General features: G+C 36.6%; 1 protein-coding gene across 1 annotated transcript in view; it reads right to left on the bottom strand.

The window, feature by feature from the left end:
- Positions 1-17,318, bottom strand: part of SIPA1L2 (signal induced proliferation associated 1 like 2) — a 122,787-nt gene that overhangs the window by 34,715 nt on the left and 70,754 nt on the right. The window contains exons 9-10 of the mRNA XM_009281787.1: positions 15,133-15,407; positions 2,656-2,913 (exon numbers count right to left, since the gene is read on the bottom strand). Coding sequence (XP_009280062.1) covers positions 2,656-2,913; positions 15,133-15,407 — 533 coding nt within the window. The remainder of the gene's footprint in view (positions 1-2,655; positions 2,914-15,132; positions 15,408-17,318) is intronic.

Here is a 17,318-nt window from a genome sequence, read left to right on the forward strand (position 1 = left end):
GGTAGATAGTGTAGTGCCTCATTTTTCAGCATGTCTCTCTCTGATAAGTATTGACAGGACTGAGTCTCTCTCAATCAAGTGAAAGAGTCTATAGGCTACAGTTGAATTCAGTTGCATGTTCTTGCTTCTTACCACCAAGAACTTTGCATTTCTTGCACAGCTTAAGTGAACCAGCATTAAAGAATGGGTAAGTTATGATCCCATGTGTTTCCAGCCTCCAGACTGACATTTAGGACATTGTCCTCAAAACCGGGACATTGGTTTGTACCCAGGCTGAAGAATGTCTAGACCCCAAGCCTCCCATTTGCTGGACAAGTGTCTAGCCATTAGCCTACTAAACAAAAGGTGACTACAAAGGGAGAACCACTGAAATCCAGTCAGTGAATGTCTCACACAGTTCCTTTACAGAAAAGCTGCAGCTGCCTGCTCTCAGGAATGGATTCCAGACTCCAAGTGAAAGGACGCGCTCGTCTACAAGTGTGACTCAAGGACTAAAGTACACGGAGCCTTCTTGGTGCAAAAAAACAGAGGAGTGAGTGTGACAGAAGCTTCACTCTTAGGCACCCGCTATAAGCGGCTGTCACCGAATTAGGCATTTTGTAAAAACAGGAGTAGACCTCAAGGATATGCTTGTATTTCTTAGTGACGAATTAGAGGAAACTCCTTGATCAACGCAAACACATTTTGATTGCCTTCTCAAAGCACTTAACTCTCCTCAGGAACTGTACTAGCAGTATAGGTGTTCAGTTCCCAGTTTTTAATTTCACTCTAGGGACTGGGCACCTAACTGTTACATGTCACAGTAGTTGAACTGTTGCTGCTTAAGTCTTTTACTATATCTAGCCCACATTTCTGTTGCTTCTTCCTCTTTTTATCTCTAAAAACAACCATTTTATCACTGACTTCAGTGTTAGCTCATTTTCAGATCAGTTGCTGTAACTTCCCTCGTTTATCAACCTCCTTCTCCCTGCCTGCACTCTTCAATTTGTCTAAATTGATATTGGGTCTCTGACCCTCTAAAATCTCTTCATCGTTTTCCTAGCCTGAGTATACATTTTCATCCTTGCAAGACTACTTATACGTACTAATCAACCTTACTTCAAACTCTTCTGATTTAAGCCCATCTCTCTGCCAAGCCATCAACTATGCCTCTTCCCATGTTAAAAGACCTTGCCAATTAGGTACCTTTCTTTTCATGTTTCAAGACCCACATGTCACAGTTCATAATTTTCCTCTCTTTTCATTATTTATACTCTGTACCATGTCTTCCCCAGAACAGCACTTCTGCATTGCACCTGTTTTGTTTAAGTGATACAGGAATTTTTTCATGACAAGAGATAGCCTCTGTCATAGATTTTTTTCACATGCTTCACTGACTGTTAGTAGAAGCGCAATGTATGTTTGTGAAGTTTTTTGGAAATGAGTAGTATGTCAGAAAGCTTTCATTTTTCCTCTGTATAGGCATACAGTATACTTAATAAAGCTCCATAAATCCTGAAGTATTTCTAGACATTTGATACATTGTCATCTTATGCTAGATTTTACTGAGAATTTCAGTAACAAGATATTAGGAAAAGCTTAAGTCCTATAATGGTATATACATGCTTACAGAAATGCACCTCTCCTTTTTTCAGGGGGTGAGGAGGGGGGTAGGGGAAAAGGAGAATACAAATGATCAAATGGCCATAACTGGGAGTCTGCCTTCTCCAGACCATGATACAGACATATCTTCAAATATGTACCTGTATATATTTCAAACAATGTAAAAAGTCACTAATTCTTTTCTACTAAATAAGATAGATAGTGTAGCAATAGCGGTATTTCATAATTTTATCCAGTATTTTTTAAAGCTATTTAGGACTAGTATTTTAGATTTTCATATCAATTAGATATTTTCGACATGCAGTATTTTTTTTCCTTGGAAATTAGAACTACAGCACCCCATAGAAAAAGGGCATAAGCCGAAATAATTGCAAACAATAAAGGACAGAGAGTTCTGCTCAAGACATATGGTTTTCCTAAATAATTCAAAGGTCAAATGTATTTACAAATTTTTAACTTTGAAAATAAATTTTTATCTTATGCAGAATTATGATTAAATTAGAACAGAGCTAACATTTAAGGATACCATCCCATCATCTAAGAGGTGTTACATATTCAAATCACAAGCTCTGCTTTGTTTAATTAAAAGCAAAGCAAAGCATAAGGACTGGTAATGAGTTACAGAACCCTTTGAAACTATGCCAATAGCTTGGTAATGAGAGTAAATAATTCATTTTTTAAAGGGATGAGTTCATTTTATTTATACTCCTTATTTGTTTAAATAGGATCCCAAAAGGTGGGGGACAGGACATTGTTTAGATCAAAAAGTCACAAGGCAGTTTCCCACTTTATTGATTCGGGACTAAAGGGAAAGGTTAGCGGTAGGATCCTCAGTACAGTCCACTTTCAGCACAAACAACAAAAGTCACTTGTTTCAAGTAGAGGGAGCTGGGCTCAGTGAACGCTCTTGAATACAACCTCAGAATTAAAATTACTGTCAGAACTCAACAAAAGAAGGTTTAAAAAATAAGTACACTGAAGTTCTAGAAAGCAGAGATATCTAAAGTAAGGCACATTAGGAAAACGACAGGCATTAAACGGGGAGTATATTACCTTGCACCATCTGGCAGTTTTCTGTCAAAGGAAGTGCTGCGAGGAATGGCTGTCTGAGCCTGCTGGAGAAGCTGCTGGCACTGCAGTCTGTCAGATGTTCCTAGGATTGGAGAGGCACGAGAGAGAGGCTGCCCAGCGGGAGTCGGCACCCGATGCCAAGTGGTATTCCTTCTGAAAGGGGTTTTATACTCACATGGGGTGCCTTCACTGTCAAGTTTGTATTCCACCATGGGTATACGACAAAGTTCTGAACAACCCCTGCGGGACAAATAAAAATGCTGATCAGTCCCACTGGAGGGAACAGGAAAAGAAATCTTGCATTCTACAGTCGGAAGTATAAGCATATGTTTCTTCTAGGTGCCCAAAGGTGTTCATATAGCATCGTACAACTCTTCGAACGCTTCGAAACTATCATGCCAACCAGGTAGGAAACATTTCAAAATAAAGGATTTGCTCTCATGTGCTCAAAGGTTTTTGAACTCTCTCCTTGCCCTTCAAAAAGGAGAAAATATTAAGCTTTTATAAATTAATCTGCAGCTTGAATTTTACATAAAAAACCTAGTAGAAACAAAGCATTCAGAAGTCAGAAAACATCAAGTTCTTTGTAACAGCTTTAGTTTGTTTAATTTTCATAAATACAAATAAATTCTTAATGTAAAAATTTACATATCCAAAATTACAAAACAAGTTTGTTGCTTTGCAGCAAACAAAACGTTTCTTAGTGGTATTGAGAATTTTCCTTTAGAATCCCACCTTGCCCCACCAAATGACAGAGCATATACACTGCGATGCAAATGATTAAGTGGCATCTAACTATTTTTCTATTTGTTTTCAAAGTGTACTTTCTAATGTCTCTCCTCCTGGGAGAGACATCTTCTATGCCTGGAAGAGAAATGGCGAAGTGGAAGGAAGAGACAAATCAGAAACAGTCTGGTTTACAACTTCTGTTTGAAGCTTACAGTGTGGTTAAATACTAACAGTATTCCCAGAAAGTGTAGAGTCAGGTAAAAGTAGTGACAGTGTTCCCCAAAAGATCGGTCTGCCTGTGGGATATTTGCTGTAGACTCAGGCTGCACTTGAATTAAGGGTTACTGTTTCAGAAATTAGTTAATAGAAGCTTCACACCCACTTTAAGCCAGCACTGATTATCATTGCAGATATTTTATATTCTCACATACCATCTTCATTATTTGTCTGATAGGCAGTGCGTACTAAATTAACATCTACAAAGAAAACACCCTAAATAATTCTAATGCAATGCTTTAAGTTTGAGTAAGAAATAGTGAAAATTTGCTTCTCTGTCTCAACTACAATTCTGCTCTATCCCTTGGGCTGAGTCTTGATCAAGCTTTGCTTTTGTTGAAAACTCAACATTCACCATTTCCGACTAAATTAAAATCACCTAGAGAAAGTGTAATAGAGTGTGTGTAAAGTATTTACAGTCTTAATCCGGAAAATGTTTTGGCACAAATGACTTAACACAAATGTGCAGTTCAAATAAATTGTATAGATTCTCATACATTAAATTTCTGTCCCCCAAAGCTTCTGAACGAAACCCTAAAAGAACATTTTCATTGTCAGTGATCTGGTAAGCAGATAAAACCCCCAAAACAGAATTCCTGTTTTTTCAAGGTTATTCGTTGATCAGAAATATCAGTATTAAACGCACGAGTAAAATTTGACATGTGTAAACTCTGCTGACAAATCATGGCTGGACCTGCTGGAAGCATCAGAGAATTTTACAATAATGATTTTCTGGTTTTAGCTTCCCTTTGGAGGTAAGACCACCCCAATAGTCTCCTCCCACAGACAAGGAACGGAACTACAGAGAAACCAATGTTATAAAATTATTAATTAATTTCAGAAGGTCAATTTGATAGGTCTATAAGCCTTTCCCCCGCTCTGAAAAAGCCACAATTATTCAGACCACCACTTCAAACTACCTCAGTTCATGAATCTATTTTTTAAAATTGTGTCACACTGCTGAAAATCACAAAACACATGTTGGGCTCTTAGAATGATGAACACCATGGAAAGGCTGAGTTAAGCAAATTGCATAGAATCGTGCAAACAGTTCTACTGCTGAAGCATACATAGAATACATTTCTCCAGTGCAATATTCAACTGCTTATATTCCAAGACCATTCTTCTCTTCATAAAGTTCCCTGCCTCATTCACTACCTGCAACAAATAAGACCAAGGTGTAGGAGACAATAGCCTCCTGCAACGCAACCTTGATTCATTTCCAGAGCAGGTCCATGTTACATGAACGTAGAAAGTTCTTAAAGGAAAAAATAACCTAACATTGATTATTCAATTAAAGACTTTCATAAAGCTTTATATACAAAACAAACAGAACAAAGAATGCACAGATCACATAGCAAGGTTAATACTAGTTTAGTGCACTGCATAATTTTTCATGTGGCCATATATACACAGTTTGTCATTATTTGACTAGGAAGTTGAACAGTTATGTAGGCTACAATTTCAATCATCCTTCTGCTGATTTCTTAGTATTGTTTCACTCCCTTCTTCATTGCTATAGACCTTAAGTGTTAGAAACAAACCACCCCTTCCCCAACTTTTATTATTAAGATATCGATTTCACAGTTTGTCTTGGTAATTGAGAAAGTTACAGCATGTAATTGTCATTGTATCCCTTATTAGATACCCCCCATGAAGTACTTTAAGTGCTGTAAAAATAGCAAAAGGTTTTGAAGGCAAAAGGGATTGTTACTACTATTTAGTTTGACTCAGCTTGCTAACTGAATAACTAAAGCATGATATAAAAATAGCAAACAACAAGCTTTCCAACAAAGAATAAGAATTTAAAATTTTGTAAAATGTTCTGTTTGTTTACATCATGAAAATGTATTCCCCTGACAAATGAAAAAAATTATTCAGGACAATATTCCTGCAAAAAAAGGCTTACAAAACAACCTTATTTCAAATCACTATAAAAATCTAACAATGCTACTTTTACATTCAAAACGGAGCCCCAACATGACTGTTGTAACTGGCCCCCAAAAAATTTCCATGGTTAAAATGGAACTACTTTATATGGCTTCCTTTCTCACATAGACTTTTAAATTTTAATTTAAAAGTGCCAAACCAATCAGTTCAACATTTATATGAAAAATTTTGCTTCATTGCTTCACAAGCACTGCCTAAAGAACAGATACTGCAGTATACTTGGATATGTAAAGTCATAATTGTAGCTACCTTCTATACCAGAAAAAAAGAGATTCAATTACTTCATGCCTGCAACCCAATAAGGATCCCCACCCCCACCTCCCACCGTGGATCGAACTGCAAGTTATCTTGCATGAGAAAAACCCACAAAATTAAATGCAATTTCCTATTAAATATTTAATTTGACCATTATCTAACTTCTATTTATAATATTGTTACTTATTCCACTGGATGAAGAATATACATTGGCATTGGTATTGAATGATAGCTTTTAATTCACTTTTTAATTTTAATTTTTTTTTTCAAATTCACTTTAAAGAATATGTAAAGACAAATCTATATCTTATGGTCTTAAAAAGACATTTAAATTTATGTTAAACAAGTATAGGATATCAAACGTCTTTCCCAATTATATTCAATATAACATTTTGAAAAAGACATGTTATTTATCAAGCAAGTGTGACCAAGTCTAAACCACACATCAGAAATGTGTGGTTAAGATCCTGATCCCGACACATCCTGTCCTTCACTGTAGTTTGGTATTAATTATATCAATCCTTCAAAATAAAGCACAGATTCCTACCAATGTCTTTGGTTCAAGAGCCGTATTATCCCCTATAAAAAGGGATATGGTTCAAAAGCCATATTATCCCCTATAAAAAATTTGGTTAATAAAACCTACTCTGCAATTACACAGAGCATGACTATGATACAGCTAGCACGTCATGACTGCATATTAAGAGTCCGCTATAAAAATCTGCAATATTTAAATGTTACTGCAAGGAGCATTATGTTCTGAAACAATTATCAAGCAGTCCATTAAATTTTTCAAACTATGTTAACCAAACCTTTCAATATTAATTTAAGATTCCCTATAAAGGTTCTGTAAAAGGCTCTGTGAAGGGCCTACATTAGGCAAGGATGCTAGTTAAAAAAGGTAAATGTTCATCTCCACAGAAAAGTTTGAAGCTTTCATATACTATGATCAGCAGTTTGCCACCTTGATAACTACACAAAACCCTTCTTTTCTGTTATATCCTACCACTATCAACTACTGGGTATGACTTCGGTATTTGGACCCCAACTATCTACAGATTTCATGCATCATGAACGGTTTGTTAGGGTAATAACAAAACCAGAATAAGTGGTTACAATTTAACTTTAATTCAACATATTACAGATCTGAACCACTAAGAGGGATGTAGGGATAGAGAAGTAATCATTGGTGTTCACCAGTTGTATTACACTGATAAATTATCCCTTACTATCACCATTTCAATTCAAAACATTTGATCTTGCTCAATAAGGAGTCTTTATCTATATCTAGCAGTACAATAAGTAATTGCATTCTTCTAACTCAAACTTTGCATTTGAAAGTAATCACTTCTATTACAGTGCATGTTTGTTCTTACACTACAGCAGTTCCCACAGTGTGTCACAATGAGACTGAGGACTCATCACGCAATCTATTAAATCCACATAATAAAACATAGATTAATTTCACATAATTGTAGGGTCTTAACTGAAAAGCAGAATTTAGTAGCTTAGTTTTGCTTAGACTCACCATGTAGTTAAATAAGACATACATATATTTTAACTTCTCTGACACTCTGAAGTGCCTCCTGGAGGTAACCCCTTAACTCCATTGATTCCCTATATCAACTACAGTGCAAGTCCAAGACATTGGATAAGATTCAAACGGTCTAAGAGAACTTTGGTCAAAAAGTCAAGACTGGATGAAAGGAGCTAGTCAGGAAATAAAAGAGGAGAAAAAAAATGAAAACCACCAAGGTGTTCGGCTTACTTGTATGATCAGTAAGGCAGTAACAACCCCTGCAGTCTCTACTGATGGAAACTAGGACACAAGCAGAGCAAGGCACATTTCCAAATCCCAGAGAACAGAAAAACAGTTACATCAAAAGACAACAATTATGGGGAATAAAGGTTTGAGAAGCTATCGGCAAGAAGAAAGAATCATTGGGAAAAATAGATAAATAGGAAAGATTTTTGTGACGTTAAAGAGAAAAGCCTTCAAAATTCACCATAAGCTTGTAAGATGAAGAAGCGCTGGAAAACCAACAGCAGGGATGTAAAAGTTATATTATGCTCCAACTTAAGAAATGGAAATGACGAGTAACAGAGGGGACAAATGAAATAGGGGGAACAGTACCAAATGGAGATCTAAGTCTTTGAGCTCTGAAAGGACTGAGTTCAGAATGAATCCTGATTTTGAAGTAGTCTTTAAGATACTGGGGAGACAAGATTAGTAATAAGACCACACATGAGGAGACACAGGAAAACACAAACGATCCTCATCAAAGAAAACCAAGTAGAATATGTTTCCCAGAGAGAGGTTATGCAGTCTCCATCCCTGGTGTTTTTGAATCCCTGACTGGATAAAGCCCTGAATAACCTGGCTTGACCTCACAGCTGACTCCGTTCTGAGCAGGAGGTTGAACCAGATAATCCCCTGCAGTCCTTTCCATCCTGAATTATCCTATTCAGGTATTATTATCCTAGTCCATGAATCCAAAAGGTTTTCAATGAGGTAAAGATCAAATCACTTGCAATTTCTGCAGAGACGCGCATTCCAACCCAGACATAACAAAAATGGATCCTAAAAAAATGTTTTATGTAATAGTAGGTATATATACCCCAAGTTATTTACAATGAAAGACTTCTTTGCTGACCCAGAATTGAGTAGGCAATATATTAAGCTTCAAAATGCCAAAACCATGTGGTTCCCTTGAGTTTTTTCAATCATGTTGAATAATAGAGAGAAGGAAAAAAAAGAGACTCTGGGAGTCCTATTTATGTCTCTCCATAGAGACAATCAGAGCTTTGCCTTCCATTTTGTTTTTTTTTTTCTGCTTGACTGTAACAACTGTACATATCATAAACTTTAGCAATTATAACTAACTCCTGCTATGAGTTCATTCATAACTAAATGCAAGAAGAACTCTTGGATGAGAAATACGGTAAGCATCAGAGAACTGTTTTCAACTTTGTACCTTTTTAGTTTATAGTTCTTTTGTTAGACTATTTCTGGGTGGAGACCATATGTTACATACATTGCCTAGGTTTTCCTTTGTTTTGATGCAAATCAAAATAGAAAGAGATGCTTGTAAAATAAAGTTTCAGCTTCCCAAGGATTATAGTAACACTGCATACTTAGCTTTACTCTCCTAAGTACAGTGAATTTAAGGAAAAATGTTAAAATGCAAATTGTATATACTGGCAAAGGCCAAGTTTACACATCCTTTTCTTTGAAAACTATATTGGGAAGAATAAAGCTCAAAAGAATTTATAAAAAGTGACAGAAAACAATTTTTTATTTTTTTAAACAATAAAGAAGTCCTTTTCTTTTATGCAGAAGAAAACCATGATGTTTTGGTTATTTAGAGAAGAGACAAAGCACATGGTGCATGACATATTAAAGATGGGAAAGAGGGCAGCCCATACCTTAGGCCTAAGCTCTGTTGTTTGCTGGTGCTGCCACCCTTCCAAAGGCAGGAGGAGTGGCAGAGACTTCACAGTGAGGGGGAAAGCCAAAAGGTCTTACTGTGACATTGACCTTCTATTAGGACTTCCACTTAAAATGTAACAGCTTAGGTTAAAATCTCTGGTGCTAATCAGAGTTCTGACAGAGTTCGTTTTTGCCAAGAGTCTCCATCAGGCTAAGTCACAGTGCGTATGTCTCATTCGCTGAATCTAATAAAGTTGTAGGAAGTACAGTAATTCTGACAGTAAAGAAAGTTAAGCATTTTCTACCATTTTATTTTTTGTTGGGTACAGAGGATTAACTTTTGCAAGTGATACGGCTTCCGATTAATATCATATTTTCTTAGTGCTAGTTCTTTCAGTTACCTCTAAAAAACATCATAATCTAGAGTTCTCAGGTATTTGCAGCCTTCTTAGGTTAGTAGCAGGGGTAGTAATGAAAAGCTTTGGTACATCCAAATTCTACTTTTACAACCAAAAGTTCAGTTTCAGGTTTTTCTGCTTTAACCCCGCTCAAGTGTTGTTAGCCTGGCAGTATCCTGCCAGCAATTCTAGACCTGACTTCTTTCTAGCTCAGCAGGCTTAATTAAAAAAAAAAAATCATTTAAAAAAAAAAAATCTGAAGGCCTTATGAACTATCCCACCAGCTTATGGCAAACACCCTTGGGAGAAGATTTGAACTCCTCCACAAAGTAAACCCTTCCACTTCCTAAAAACATTTTTCCCAACATTCTATACTCTGCTGGTTATCTGTTACTTAAAAAAAGCCCTAGAAACACAATTGTCTAATAAGATCACAATCATTTAAGAGGAACAAGCATCAGGACTGGGAAATACAGAAAGTCATTACACCTATTTTATTTGTAAGAAAGAGTTTGCAAAGTTCAAGAGAATAAAACAACTGCAAAAGAAATGCAGTAGTACTTAGTAACGGCCCACAGGCAGTTTCAGGCATAGTTACTAAAATATTTCCATTTTCAAAATTACCTGCAACAGCAGGAAAACAGTCTGTTACTTGTTCAGACCAACAGGTGGAAACTACTGCTGCTACATCTCTTACAGTGGTTGTACATGAGTTTGTTTCTCACCCATCCCTGGAAATTTTGCTTAAGGTTTTGTTCTTTTTCTAAACTTTCTAGAAATTGTTTCTTAAGCAGTTTCTTCTTATATATAATGGGAGTTGAACTAAGACAGACACATAAGTTTCAACGTAGTAAGATTCTAGCAGAATCTACAGTTTAAAATGGATTTAGAAGTACTTGAATTCCTTGATTGGATTTGACTGATTAAGGATATGGTGTCCTCGAGCATTACTGTGACACACCAATGAAAGCAAGTTAGAATGAACATCATTATTCTCCTGTTAAAATGTGTATAATTCTAGCTACTGCACTGCAGTACTAGGTAATATTGACAACAACAGAAGAACAAATCAACAATTCTGAAGGGAAAGACATAGCAGAGAAACAAATATGACACAAGGATACTTATTCAGATCTGACCAGCATGTTTGTTCTAATACTGCTTTGTAATTTAAAGAATTTATGTTTTAAATAGCAATTTCTTCTTTCTATCTAAGTATCAGCCTGGTGTCATGCAAGTAATTATGATTTCTCAATTTGTGCATGATTATTTAATTGATGGAGCAAACTGAAAACAGCAGGAGCTTTGTCTCAAGTTCATTAATTTTACAGGATAGTAAATGAAAGGCCTTATTCCATTTGCTTTTGCATATACTGCTATCAAAACTATAGGTAGAAGGATCTACATTAAGTAATCGTATGCATTTCTTGAGCAGAATTTTCCTCTGTAATTTAATAATCACTGTAACATTCCTTTGTAAGCATCTTCAACATTCCAAATAATTTATTTTCATGCTGAAATAAATTAATACAAGACAGTTTGCAGCAAAAAATAAATTAGTTGTTAATAGTTCATTGCTACTATTCTCAGTGTATGCACACTTACTTGCACTTCGTTGGTTTTCTTTTAAAATATAAAGGGTTTATGGACTGAGGATGATTTGTGGGTAAGCTAACAGAGAAAAAGATCAAGTTAAGAACTTGATTGAAGATCTCCACTTCAGCTGGTATTTTTCCAAGGGACTGGGACTGCTTTGGAAACACCCTTGCACACTTGAAATTAATTTTCATTTGAAGGCTATAATTCCCAAGACACTCCATGGCACTGATGTCCAATCTGTGTAAGCTCACTTCAGAATTTGATCCCAGCAAGGAACCAGTTCTAATAGCAACCTAAAGAGAAAGTCCTCACTGCTTCGTATTCCTAAAACCCAGCAGATAGAGCTAAGCAGAAACTACTCTTTCAAGCAGTGGAAATCAGCTGATTATCTCAATAAATGAAAGACAGGCATTAATAAAATGATACGAGGGGATTTTTCATGAAACTATGATTTTTTTTTTTGCTAAAATTATATTTATATTCTTCTAAATGTATGTCAATTTTTAATGCAACTGATTCTTGTAGAAACAAAGATGAATGTATTTTTATATCTATGCACTGTGGACAAAAACTTAGTGGCTGAACTTGAAATTCCAGATTATGGCATTTAAAGTAAAATTTTTTTATAAACTACCAATATCTACCCAGAGAAATAAGGCTGAAATACAGAGAAAAAAACCCCAACTGCCAGAAGATCATATGCTCTGTAGGATGAGTCAAACTTTCAAGGTACTTATTTCAGCCTCCAAATCTACTGTTCTACATATGTCAGATAGACTGAAGTATCATTTCTTAGAAGAAAATCTCTAAAACCAGCTGTGAATGAAAGCAATAATTACTGGAGCATACATGTGAAGCTTTCTCCTGCTTTTGAACCATCATTCTTCTAGACATGTGCAGCATGTGGATCAAGGACTGATGGACCCCCAACTTTGAAGGAAATATCTGTATGTCTGTTTTGAGTGTTATTTGATAATTATTAGAGCTACTTGACAGTAAAAAAGTTCTCTTCTGATGAGCTGGCACACCTGCCTTAACTGTTGCTCACAGATATGTGTTGGAAATCACTCACAGAGACCTGATTCTATCCTATATAGCTGTGCATGGACTCTCCAAGGACACTGACATTTCTTGTCAAATGAAGGTGAAATGGATTCTAGTTCTCCAGGTTTTACATCCAAAACTACTGCCTGTAAATTTCTGGATAAACCTGATACCAGAGTACAAGAGAGACATGAACATACTGGAGCAAGTCCAGCAAAAGGCTACAAAGATGACTAAGGGATCAGAGCATCTGAAACACAAGGAGAGGCTGAGAGCTCTGGGATTGTTCAGCCTGGGAAAGAGAAGGCTCAGGAGGGATCTTACCAATGTGTATAAATAAATACCTGATGGGGTGATGGGGAGAAAAGATGACAGATAAGACTCTTCAGAGTTGTATCCAGTGAGAGCACAGGAGACAAGGTGCACAAATTGAAACACAGGAAATTCCATTTAAGTGTAAGTAAAAACATTTGTTACTGTAAGGATGATGGAACACTGGAACCAAAGTTGTGGAGTCTCCACCCTTGGAAATATTAAAAACCCAGTGAACATGCCCCTGAGCAATCTGCTCTAGTTGACCTTGTTTTGAGCAATGGGGTTGGACTCAACAATCTTCAGAGGTCCCTTCCAACCTCAACTATTCTCCGCTTCTATGATTCTGCAAGATAAGACATTGCAGATGGCTAAGACAAGCAATTGAGTAGGAGACAGGGAGATGGATTTGCACAAGTTTTAACTAGTAAGTAGCTGTGATAGACTATCTTCTTTCTCCAAACCTCTGGTAATTTATGCCTTCCTGCCTTCTCCTCATTTCCCCACTCATTAATATATTTTACAAACAATGTCATAGGTCATTTTTGTCAACTGAAACTCTCAGTCTTGTCACCTGATATCTACATTGCTTTCTGTCTGCTCTGTTTAAGATTATAAACATTGAGAAAAGGCAAGCTCAAAACTCTCCGGATATCAGATTCCTTTCAAGTTGGGCAATCAAAAACACTAATCATATTTTGGGGATATGAAGGGGAAAATGAGGAGCTTTCTGTTTCAGTGAGAAGTTGATATTTGAGAGAAAGAGGCATTAATGAAGATATCTTTTTTATACTAGAGAGATGAGGCTGAAAAGAACTTAAACATAAATGCTTTGGTGTTTTTCGTATTTTAGAATAGAAACATAGTTTTAAAAAAAATTCATTCCTTAGTAATTAGTCACACAGTTTTAAAAATGCAAAAAAATTTGTAAACAAGAACAGCTTTTGCAGATTTTTCCCAGTTTGGTGGCACTCAGTTAAAACTCCTCCTACACATAGACTGAGTGCCATATATCACACTGATTTGGGATTTTAACATTTTATTTCTAAAAATGTATCAAAGAGGATATAAACAATTCATACAGTATGTATTTTTCCATCAGGGCCTATAAAATACACGTTTTTACCTTCAATATAATAGGATCGGCTCATTAGGCTCATATTCTGTAAACAGCTTGGAAATGTATACCAAACAACTCAGTGAAAATTCATACCCAGAAGCAGATGGTGAGAATAGCAAAGCTAAGCACAGAGAGGCTTAATTGCAAATTCTATCCAACTAAGCAAAACGGTGGTATTCTACATTCACAGACATTTTCTTCAGAAAGGAACCCAACACATTGACATGCAGGTTGAGGCAGGGGAGGGCACTTCTGTGTCATTCATCAGGCCAATGACTACTTGGAGAATTGCCACCAATTACACAGTATTCGTGTACAGTTGGCACCAGCTTCATAGTGCTGCATGCTACGTAAAATTTTATGGCTTGTTGTCTTGCCAAAAGCAACACATCTAATGTTTTTTCTGTTAAATTAAAAATCAACAAGAGATTTAAAGTTGGCCTTCTACAAGAAGACAAGTAATTCAATTTACTGTGGTACAGTTCTCATTTAGTATGAGCCAAATTAACAGTGCCTAGACAAGGTATGTGAGAAATAAAGTCACATTATTATAATGTTTTAATTTTACCCTACTTCTTCTCTACCTCATACTATTAAAAAATGTCACCAAAAAAGGAACACTGACAAAAGAAAACTGCATTTCATCCCTGAAAACAATGGTACAGTCACTATAATAATCTTTATTACAGTCTTTTCCTGAGTGTGTGAGCATTTATTTCATGTTGCAGCAAGATTTCTTTGCTTTAACTGATGATTTCATTGATGTAATTCACTATTTAATATTACTAAATTACGTATCTGTAGAAAGTGAGGAGGACTCTAAGACTTGGTACCATATATGTCCAGAACCCAGTATTTCACTACTTTTGTTAAAATTTTAATATAAGAAAAAATAAAACAAATCTTTTTCAATAGTCAGGAGTCAGAGAAATGTCAAAGACAGACAAGGTACAGTTTTCAGAGAAGGATTCCCAATTTTCAAATTTAGTATTAAAATACAAAATTCTCCCGTGGAAGAAAAGGAGTCACATCAGCTTTCATAACAGCTCAGTCATGATGCACTGAAGTTTACTTCTTATTCTTTCAAAGCCATATAAAAGTAATTTTCCCATTAGATTTCTTACAGGATCCCATTTTATCTTCTATTACAAGCCAATAGGGGTTTTGGGGAAAAGATTGCTTTAAGAGCCTCAATAATATTATCACCAAACATTAGACACAATATCCATCTCTTCAGGGCCTCGAATAAAAGAGCCATCACTTAAGCAGTAGCAGAGGAAAAAACAAACAAACAAACAAACAAACAAACAGATATAAATGTCACATTGAGAACTGTTGCTCGTTACCTTCTAGGTGCTCCATCCTCATGTGGTTGAATAATCACCACTTTTACTGTCACCGATGTACGTAAAAGGTCAATCATTTGTTCATGAGTCAAAGTTGCCACAGCCACTTTACAGATCTCAACCAGGCGGCTCCCTTGCCGTAGGCCTGCCTTCCATGCAAAACCAAAGGGCTCCACATCCGCCACTATCCCTTCAAAATTCACGTGGAATCCAAGTTGGCCCAACCCATTCCTCCGAAGGGTCATTTCTGTGGTTTCACATCCTCTGGTCACTATCTAAAGAAGTATCAGATCGTTACGCTATTGGCAGGACATTCACTCCTTTGGACACACAAACAGATCTGTTTTCAAACACTATAAAGCCATGTATGGCTTGACATTAAATATCTCTAATATTCTAACAATTATTTTAACATTTATGGTTAAATGAAGGTTTCTGCGTAAAACAAAATGAACAAAACATTTCACAGTGCTAAAAATCTTACATCCCCGGAGCAGTCAGCTGACCCGTGTCAAGTTCCTTCCCCCTTGCCCAACATTAACACAATACCATTTAGATCTTATTGAAAACTTAACAGCTGCTTGAGTTTCAAAACACAAAGCAAGCAAAATGCTGCCCTGTCAGTTACTTCATTCTTGTTGGCTGACTGACTGCAGGTGTGCAGGCATTTTTTCTTCAGTATTAGACAGTACTAAACTTGAGATATAACATGAGCCAAATTGAGTGAAATGCTTCAGTTCTAGCAGCTTTTCTTCCTCAAGAACATAGCAATGAAGATAATTTTGATTTATTTCGCCTTGTAGTCAGATTCCTAACTACCACCACCTCCAGATGTGGACATCACTAAAATGGGATAAGAGTTTTCATGTCACTGGGAAATTTAGAAACAAAAAAGTTACTTTCTTCATATTCAATGAAAAGTAATTCTGTCATTATATAGAGTTGCCAAAATCCTTCAAATTCAGACTTTGCTAAGCAGGCTCATTTCTATATACTATGTAACAAGTCCTCAACAGTTTTGCCCAGTAAAAAATAATCATACAATAGCGTGTATGCTGGGATACTGCACCAGACTCAGAAGACCAAATTCTAGTCCACATTACAAGGTAAGTTTGTGAGTTACCCTAACATTCCCTTCTGTCAGTGTCACAAACCCAGTATGTATTTTAGCTCCATTAGTACAATTAGAACAAAAACTTAACCACTGTGAAACAACATTATCAAAAATCTTTGTTCATAATGCGTATCATTCAAAGATCTCACAATGCTTTATAATGCTCCAGCAAGGCAAATATCTGCCCTTTAAAGATGCATATGTTACGATACAGATCAAGGGATCTTCCCAAAGTCACACTGCATTAAGAGCAGTTCTACAGCACATCTTGTTCCACAAGGTGTTCACGCTGTTTATGGTTGCTTTTAGCATGCATTACAAAGTTACACACATTACTCAACTTTAGGTATCTAACTTAAGGTGCTAAAGTTAGAAGGCTAGTGTCCTGTATAGTCAGTTGTATAGGACAGGTCTTTGCAAAGGTTGTTTTACAGCTTGAGCTTAATTCAGGAAGCTATTTTGGAAGAGTCATTCTCGCCCTCCATTGTCTACTTGAGCCAGAATCTGGGCAGCCTAGCTCACTAGTTTGTGGTGTGCTTCCCACAGAAGCATGACCCAACCTAATTCAGGACTGCATGGCGAAGGAGTGGGACTGTGCAGCTAGTGAGATATTGGCACAGTGACTGGGTAAAGCTGTCACAAAAACGCTCCTTTCGCTACCCGAGTCAGAGGCAGTTGACTAGGTGCAGTTTCATGGGAGGTTTAAACTGATCTAAGACCCTGTTACCACTACGCTGTCCCTTGTATCGCATTAGCAGTTGTGCAGCCATGCAGACAGATCAGAGAGATGATACAGCTGAAAAACAGGGTGCTTTTTAAAATAGTGTTCCAAAGGGGTGGCAGGCAGGGAATGGATGGGACTGTCTCCTTCACTGTCAACTATTATGAAAGTACATCTCCATCATCAACAAAGGAACTTAAGACATAGCAAATATTAAGCTGTAAGTTACTTTCGTAGTTTCCTGTTTACACTTCCTGTTTAGACAAATCTTTTGTCCAGGTCTGTTACAGAGTCAGGGATGAGAGGCCTAACTTCCACGCCCTTCCCAATCCAATGGCTGACCGGAAAAAC

The sequence above is a fragment of the Aptenodytes forsteri genome, unplaced genomic scaffold, assembly GCF_000699145.1.
Source record: "Aptenodytes forsteri isolate BGI_AS27 unplaced genomic scaffold, ASM69914v1 Scaffold132, whole genome shotgun sequence".
Taxonomy (NCBI): Eukaryota; Metazoa; Chordata; class Aves; order Sphenisciformes; family Spheniscidae; genus Aptenodytes; species Aptenodytes forsteri.